The sequence below is a fragment of the Canis lupus genome, chromosome 20 (assembly GCF_011100685.1).
Source record: "Canis lupus familiaris isolate Mischka breed German Shepherd chromosome 20, alternate assembly UU_Cfam_GSD_1.0, whole genome shotgun sequence".
NCBI classification, from domain to species: Eukaryota; Metazoa; Chordata; class Mammalia; order Carnivora; family Canidae; genus Canis; species Canis lupus.
This window is the reverse complement of record NC_049241.1, coordinates 38262679-38271701: the sequence shown is the minus strand read 5'-3', so window position 1 is coordinate 38271701 and position 9023 is coordinate 38262679. Positions and strand designations below refer to the sequence as shown.

General features: G+C 44.2%; 1 protein-coding gene across 1 annotated transcript; it reads left to right on the top strand.

Annotated features, from left to right (window-relative positions):
• Positions 1-2970: 2970 nt before the first annotated feature.
• Positions 2971-4930, top strand: LOC111089978 (IQ domain-containing protein F5-like). The gene is made up of 3 exons (XM_038566295.1): positions 2971-3132; positions 3312-3449; positions 4481-4930. The coding sequence occupies exons 1-3, from the start codon at positions 3115-3117 to the stop codon at positions 4913-4915; spliced, it is 591 nt and encodes a 196-aa protein (XP_038422223.1). The 5' UTR covers positions 2971-3114; the 3' UTR covers positions 4916-4930.
• Positions 4931-9023: the final 4093 nt, after the last annotated feature.

Below are 9023 nucleotides of genomic sequence, written 5' to 3'. Positions count from 1 at the left end.
GGCAGAGTAAGAACCCAAGATGTATTAATAATAAAACATAATGGATTACTGTTTCTGTGTTCCTGTGTGTGTCTGAATTTAACACTGTTTTAAAAAAGAGAAAAATCATGTTACCCCAAGTGTATTCTCTGCGAGCTGGTTCTGTCTCTCTCCCACCCACGGTCCTGTGGCTTTCCCCTCCTGCGCTGATGCGCTACCTCGGGAGCCTGTGGTGCCGGCACCTTTCCCAGAGCGCACACACAGAACCCAAGCTTCCCAGCACTGTCTGGTGGGAGGATGGTGTGAAACCACAAGACGTTGCGATCCAGAGATTGCACCACGGACTGAGCTGAGAGTGGCCTAGAGCCGGGTTTTGGGGCTGTCTGCACCCAGGTCTGCCTCTGGTCTGGGAAAGGAAGTGTGGCCTTAACACGTTCCTTCGTTAGAAGCTCTTGGCCTTCAGAATTCTTTACAGGTGACTGTTGTTCTAGAGGGTTTCCTGGGAGTTTGCTCTTGGCCGTTACCTGTGGTCAGCCCATGATTGTATGTGCTTTGTTTACCATAGTGGTACAAGAATCACATTTTGATTTTTGAGTTTGAATAAATATGAGAATGCTGGGAGGAGACGCCTGTATTTTTTTTTTAACAAAATGTGATGAAAAGTTGAAAACAAAGTGTTGTATAAAAATGTAGCAGGGGTTAAGCTTGTCAAATCACTATGTTGTACACCTGAAAAGAGTGTAACCGTGTGTGTCAACTGGACTTCAGCTTTTAAAAAAACCACATATTCCATTTGCTTCAACGTGGATGGAACTGGAGGGTATTATGCTGAGTGAAGTAAGTCAGTCGGAGAAGGACAAACAGTGTATGTTCTCATTCATTTGGGGAATATAAATAATAGTGAAAGGGAATAGAAGGGAAGGGAGAAGAAATGTGTGGGAAATATCAGAAAGGGAGACAGAACGTAAAGACTGCTAACTCTGGGAAACGAACTAGGGGTGGTAGAAGGGGAGGAGGGCAGGAGGTGGGAGTGATTGGGTGACGGGCACTGGGGGTTATTCTGTATGTTAGTAAATTGAACACCAATAAAAAATAAATTAAAAAAATAAAAATAATAAAAATAAATTAAAAAACCACATATAATCTGGGAGAGACTTCCATTTGGGAAAATAGGGTGCTAAGTAATTAGGATTAATCCTTTTGCTGATATTAACTGGAAAAGCTGATCAAAATATTTTTTAAATTTCTGCTTGAATAAAATAAAAAGTAACAATATAGTAAAAAAAAAAAAAAATTCTGGGCTATGATCTAAAGAAAGAAATCCAGAGATGCAGGCCTGGCTTTTGGGGATTGTCCAACATCAATGTCTCTAGATGCTTCCATGCCTTCTCTGTTTCATGTGTCCCAACCACCTTGTCCCCCATCTTCCAGCCAACTCCTATCTCCCCCACCCACTCACCCTGTTAACTTACCACTAACACCCTCCAACCTTAAATAGCCTCCTTGTCTCGATATATCCCTTCTTTGTGGCTTCCTCAAGTGCTTATTAATGACATTTAATGAGTTTTTGTAATTCTGTATTCCCTGGTAACCACCACTCAAAATAAGATATAGCAAATTTCTCTTTGTGCTGTTAGTTGGCAGTACCTCTCAGACCTTATCCCATTTATGAACTATTTTACCTATAGTTTTGTTTTGCCTGTTTTCTAACTTTATATAAGTGGAATCATCCTATAATGCTCTTTGATGTGTGGCTGCTTTCATTTAGCATGTTTTTGAGGTTCACCTATGTTATTGTGGGTGTCAGTCATTTGTCCATTTTTATTACTGTGTATTAGCTCATTCAATGAATATACCACAATTTCTTTGCCTAATCACCTGTTGGTAAACATTTGATTTATTTCCAATGTTGACCTCTTTGAATGAAGTTGCTATGAACATGCATGCACAACTTTAAAAAAAAAGATTTAATTTATTTATTCATGAGAGACACGGAGAGAGAGAGGCAGAGACACAGGCAGAGGGAGAAGCACTAGGCTCCATGCAGGGAGCCTGATGCAGGACTTGATCCCAGGACCTGGGATCACGCTCTAAGCTGAAGGCAGACACTCAACCGCTGAGCCACCCAGGCGTCCCAACATGCACAACTTTTTTGCCGACATGTGTTTTCATTTCTCTTATGTAAATATCTAGGGATCCCTGGGTGGCGCAGCGGTTTAGCGCCTGCCTTTGGCTCAGGGCGCGATCCTGGAGACCCGGGATCGAATCCCACGTCGGGCTCCCGGTGCATGGAGCCTGCTTCTCCCTCTGCCTGTGTCTCTGCCTCTCTCTCTCTCTCTGTGACTATCATAAATAAATAAAAATTTAAAAAAAAGTAAATATCTAGGCGTAGAACTGCTGAGTTATAGGGTGAATATATGCTGAACTTCATTAGGAACTGCCAAACCACTTTCCAAAGTGTTTGTTTCTTACTTTCCCACCAGCAGTGTTAGAAGAGATCTAGCTGTTGTATGTCTTTGCCAATATTTGGTGTTGTCGGTATTTTTTGTCAGCCATTCTCTAAGGTGTCTGGGGGTATCGTATTGTGGTTCTGATTTTCCTTTCCCTCATGACTGATGATGTTGGGGATCTCTTCCTGTGCTTCCTAGGCATTCATAAATCTTTAGTGAAGACCTTATTTAAGATTTTGTTGCAAACTCATTCTTTCTAATCATTTGTTTCCATTATTTGAAAAGAAATGCATCTAATTGAATTTCTATCAATAAATGTTTAAATTGACTCAAATTTATGTTTTCATCAACCAGCCTGAAAGGACTGTTTCTATACACTTTTGTGTCCATGGGCAGTATTTTCAGCATACTACCTTTTAAGCCAAATTGTGAGCATTTACCGTAGGAAAGGGTGGACAAGGACTTCTGCATTTCATCAAAAAGAACTCAACTGTCTGGAAGCATCCTGGTGCCTGAGTCACAGGTGCCCTTATGACATCATAGCCCTGTCTCCTCCTCCCCTCTTCCTGCCAGCCCACAGCTGGGAGAGTACAGACCTGGGAGCAATGGAACCATTGAGCTCCTAACCATGGGGAATTTGGGGAATTACAGACCTGAGGGGATTTGAACCACCTATATCCAAGTCATGGGCATTCGGTGTTGTGTAAGAGAGCCACCCACAGTTGCAGGCAGGGGAAGGTGGATTTACAAAGTTAACTCAGGATATGGGTTCTACATCTAGGGATTCAGGGCCAGGCAGGAAGTGGAGTTTGTGGTGGACTTGGCACTCAGCTGTATAAAGAACGCCTACCGATTCCTTTCCCCTCTAAACTCTGATTACAGAAGGATGGCCAGTTTTGTGAAATCGTAATAGAAGAGATTGATGAAACCACATTGCTGAAAGAGAAAGAGAAGAAAAAGAAAAAGAAAACAGAGCCTCCATCCACACCTCCAACTCCAACTCCACCCCCTCCGCCTAGGGTAGGTTAATGGAGGCCCTCACGTTGAGGGGGACTCTTATTCACAACATCTCTGACTCTGGGCCCCATAGCATGGCATGATCCTGGAATCTGGCATCTGAACCAGGTTCCATTTGTGAGCAAAATTAGTGCTATAAATGATTCCTCAGGAGCAATAAGCATAAACCGAGAATGTCCCAGGCCAAACAAGATGAATGCCCTATCCAGACTGGCTGGAATGAATAGGGATCCAACTCATCCTTGGTTCTCCTCTCCTCCTAGTTCCTTCTTGGTCAGAGAAAGGTGGGTGACTGAGGCACAGAGACTTGGTTGTAGAGAGGGGAACCCCTGGCAAGTGGGAATCAGACCATGCTGAGCTAGGGAGTGGAGTGGTGAGGCTGTGTTTGGGGAAGGCATTGCCATGGACAGGGAAAACCGAGTATAGAACTGTGTGTGTGTGTGTGTGTGTGTGTGTGTGTGTGTGTGTGTGAGTGCATGTGTGCATATGCATGCTAACTGAAGTTTAAGATGTGAGAATCAAAAGAAGTGAAAATGAGAAGTAAATGAGGACTCCATACTGCGTGGAGCAGGGAAACTTCTAATACTGTGACTTGACGGAAGGACACAGCAGGTTGTGGGGTTGAGCGGGAGTCAAGCAGGAAAGGCAAACAAAGGATGCCACTTCTCCAGCCTCCAGGAGGGGTGGAAGGGAAGGAATATGCAAGCCCAGGTAGGTGGCCAGGCCCAGGTGGAACATGGTACATGGTGAGCTTGTTCCAGACAGGCCACCCAGGTCCATGTAATGGTGTGATAGCTAGTGCCAGAATGCTCCATTTTATAGATGAGGACCCTGAGATGCAGGGGACAATGTGATGTGACCAGGTCCATTAAGCAGAGAGGGGCAGGGGTAGGACACCTATCTGGTCTACTGGCTCCCTGCCCAGTGCTCCTGACCTTCTGAGGAAGCTCTTCTTGGCCTGCCCTGGAGCTGAGGTGGGTGGGGAACGTTCCGTGAGAATCATTTCTTTATCTTTGTAACCTCTCTCCCGAAAGAAAAAGAAGCTCCCTGACCGAGAGCGGAAAGCCATAAAGATCCAGGCCTGGTGGCGGGGCACTCTGGTGCGCAGGACATTACTGCACGCAGCACTCAGAGCGTGTATGATTCAGCACTGGTGGAAGGTGATGCTGGCAAAGCTGCTGGAGAAGAGAAAACGAGCAGCCCTAGAGTCCTTCTCGCGGCAAGAATGGGCAGTGGTCAAGCTGCAGTCCTTGGTCCGCATGTGGCTCACTCGCCAGCGATACTGCCGGTTGCTCCACGCGGTCCGCATCATCCAGGTGTATTGGCGCTGGCATAATTGCCACACCCGTGGCTTTTTCCATGGCAGCTATGACCTCACGGCAACCCATCTGGGACTTGAACTTGAGATCTTTCTGGGGTCACAGATATGTCGGATTACAGACTGCATCCCCTTCCCAATAAAGAACTGATCAGGTCTGCTCCAACTCTGTGTCACCTGATCTCTGTCGGTCGAGCTTCAGGAGGTACTAGTGTCAGCAAAGGGGCAGGGAAAATGATGGCAGATACTGGGCATGGAACAGTCAGCTCTGAGGAAGTGGCAGGGGTTGTGTGGGGTCCCTTCTGGAGAAGGATTCTGAGCACCCCGGGCTGGATGAGCAGAGCCTGTAATTGATTAGCAATGACTGCCATGGGTAGGAGAGTTGGGGTTGCAGGGAGGCCAACTCCGCCAACTCCAGGGAGACTCTTTCACAATGTGGTCCCTGGAAATGGTGCCCCCGTAGTTCTGCAACATGGAGGTCGTGTCACCTGATGCTCTTAATTCTTCAGTGTCTTCTCACTAAATTTAGAATAATTCCAAAAGCCCTCCTGTGAACTCCTAAGCCTGCATGGTCTGGCCCTGGCCATGTCACCCTCTCCATGTCCCTCCTGGACACCCTGCTCTTCAAATCTCCCCCACACATTCCCAACTCGGCACTTTGTACTCACTGTCTCCTCCCCTTAGGTAGCCTTTCCAGATGGAGCTCCCCCTCCACTCACGTGTGTCTCTGCTCCATGCTCTCTCCTCGGGGAGACCTTCTTTGACCACCTCATGGAAATGGCTTCCCCACCTCCTACTGTATGTTCCAGTACCTGACTCTGCTTTCCTGTCTTCAAAGTCTCCATCAAGCTTCTCAAGCTTCTCTTACCTCATTTTCTATTTTCTGTTGCCCCCACTAGAGGGTGAGCTCCAGGAGAGCAAGGACTCTGGGTTCAATGCTGTTCCCAGAACCTACATTGGTAGGTTCTCTCTGCTTCTCCCTCTCTCTCCCTTTCCAAATGTTATTGTATATATATTTTTTAGGGTCTGTGTATTATGCCATTATGTCGTCTTTAAAAATATCCCTTTCTGGATTGGGAGAGACTGCCCTTCCTGGGGCCAGCCAGTTCTTAGAGATAGCAAGGACCCATCCCAGAGCATGCCTTTCATCTGTAGACTAACCAATGCAAGGCCATACCTCTGTTTATCCTGTACCCCAGAAAGCCATAGTCTTCTGCTTTAATCATCCAAGTCAGGTACTAGGCATCTGAGGGCTCCCCAACAGCTTAGAGGTCACAGAGATACTCAAACCATCCAATCCCAAACTGTTTACCCTACCCTGCCTTCCCTTTCCCACTCCAACAATGGTCAGGGGAAAACTGTTTTCTTAGTCCTGTCTTCTGCCTCCTGAACAAACCTGATGCTGCCCCTTGACCCTGGGTGACATGTAGTGACCTCCCCTTTTTTCAGACCTTGGAGTATAATAAATTTTGTTTTCTTGTGCTTCAATTCTTTTTGCGACCACATCTGACAGACCATCATATAGAATAGCATAAAACATGGATCTAATTTAAGTAAAATTCATATAACCATTTTTAGATAAACCACAATATTAACCATCAATGTAAGACTAACAGTTCAGTGGCATTTAGTGCTGTCACAAACAACCACTATCATCTGTATTGAGTTCTAAAACATTTTCATAGTCCTAAATGAAAACCCTGTGCCCATGAAGCCATCACTTGCCAGTACCCCATCCTCCAGTCAATGTCTACCACCAATCTTCAGCCCATTTCCAAAATATTTACCTATTGTGGACTTTTCATATAAATGAAATAAAATCTTTTGTATCTGGTTTTAATATGTTTTTGAGGTTCATCCACACTGTAGCTTGCATCAGCAGTTCATTACTTCTTAAAGACTTATTATTTTAGAGGGAGAATTGCGGGGGCATGGGGCAGAGCAGAGGGAGAGAATCTCAAGCAGACTGCCCGATGAATGTGAAGCCCAACATGGGGCTCAATCTCGTGACCCTGAGATCATGACCTGAGCCAAAATCAAGAGTTGGACACTTAACGGACTGAGCCACCCAGGTGTCCTGTATTTTTCATTACTTTTTATAGCTGATTGGTCATTGTATGGCTAAACCGGCTCTTGTTTATCCATTCATTTTTTGATAGACATTTGGATTACCTTTTGGATACTGTGAATGATGCCACTATGAATATTTAGCATCTACACCATTTTACATTCTCACCAACAATGTACAGGGATCCAATTTTTCTACAATCTTGATGACACTTGTTATTTTCTTTTTTTCAAATTCTAGTCAACTCAGTGTGTGGGAAGTGGTACCTCACTGCAGTATGATTTGCATTTCCTTCATGATAAACAATGTTGGGCATCTTCAATCCTTTTTGGTCATTTGCACACCATTGGGGGAGTCTGTTCTAGTTTTTGAACTTTTCATTAGGTTGTGGCTGTCTTTTTGTGGTTCCAGCAGATGTATAATGAATGAGTACATGATCCTACCAGGCCTTGGATTTGTGGCTTCACCATGGTTCACATCCTACTTTCTAGAAACACCTGTCCCACCATCCCTGAATGAATCTCTCAGGCAACCATCCTAGATCATACATACCCAATAGATGTGTTATTCTTGGGCTCTTTGTTTTTTTTTAAGACTTTATTTATGTGATAGAGAGAACACATGCAAGGAGAGGAGCAGAGGGAGAGGGAGAAGCAGACTTCGCCCTGAGCCGGGAGCCCAATGCAGGGTTTGAGATCATGACCTGAGCTGAAGGCAGACACTTACCAATTGAGCCACCTAGGCACCCTTATTCTTGGGCTCTTTGAATTATTATTTCTCTCTGGCAATGTTTCTGTGTGTGCGTGTGCGTGCGCGTGCACGTGTGTGTGTGTGTGCTGGGTGGTAGAAGGAGAATCTATTCTTGTCTCTCCATTTAATCTACAGATCCCGCTTTATTGGTTTTCATCTCTCTGTGTCTTTCTGCCTATCCTCCATAATTTTGTCTTTTACTATAATTATCTGTTTATGTTCCTCAGTATCTTTCCCCCTCAGTCTTATCCTCCTTCTCTATATATTTGATAATGTCATGTCTCTTTATCTATGTTTTTTCAATTCACTGGATTTTCTGGATCTGTACATTTCTGGTAGAGATCATAAATATTTCACCTGCCAATCCTCAGATACAGTTCTGCTCTTCTAAGCCCTGCTTACTCCTTATTCCTGAGAGCTTCACAAAGATGAAAGGGAGGCACAATGGTTGCCGCTGGATGATCAAGGCATTGACCCAATCCAGGCTCAGCCTAGGATGTGCAAACACTTAGAGGAATATCAGAATACTTTATACACATGGTTCAGGGATGAGCACATGACACAAGCCAGGGCAATGAGTCTTCATTCTGGTACTGTTTTGGAACACTAGGATGGCCAGTTATAAAGACTATGAAACCAGAGCTGCTGTGGGCACCACATGGAAATAGCTAAGAATGGAGCTGACACAGAGGAAAGTATATTTAACAGGTGCCAGGAGAGAGACTAAATCTTGAGGATTCCTTTGAGCCTCTCTCTGGATCCAGCCATGCCTGAGGCTACCATTGCCTATATTATGGGAATTTATTTTGTGAGCCAATAAACCCTCATTTTCACTTAAGTCAGTTTGCTGAGACAGAGAGCAAAAGAATAGAAGATCTCAATAGATTAATAAACACTTAAAAGAAATTGAATTTGATGTGAGCTGGTTTTTAGAAAGTAGTTTTCAAAAATTAGTTTTTGAATTAGAAACTTGGCATAAGGTGTGCCTAGGGAATTATTGACAGTAAGTGTGGAATTATCTCTCACTTAATGTGCCCAGAGGACCAGAATATTCTTGTAATGCTGTGTAGTGTGGTGAAAGGGGAAATTGCCGTAGATTAATAGGTAAATCTTCTAATTATCTAGAATCAGAATGGCCTGAAATGAATCTAATCCTGGATTGGTCACCTATGAGCCAAATATGAAGTTTTTTAATTGGCCTAGTTTAACAAGTCAGCAGGAGGGAGCCATGGGCAACCATCAGCCATTCATGAAACAATTGTAGCAATTGTTTCAATTGCTACAAAATTGAATATTCAATTGGAATAATTCAATTGGAATAAATAAAATTGTCATCCATCTCTTGCCTTCTACTCAACTTACACAAAGTCTATGTGTTGTAGCCTTTACTTCCAGGATAACTTCTGAGTTCTGCCTCCCAAAGAAAGTAGGCAGTCATCCC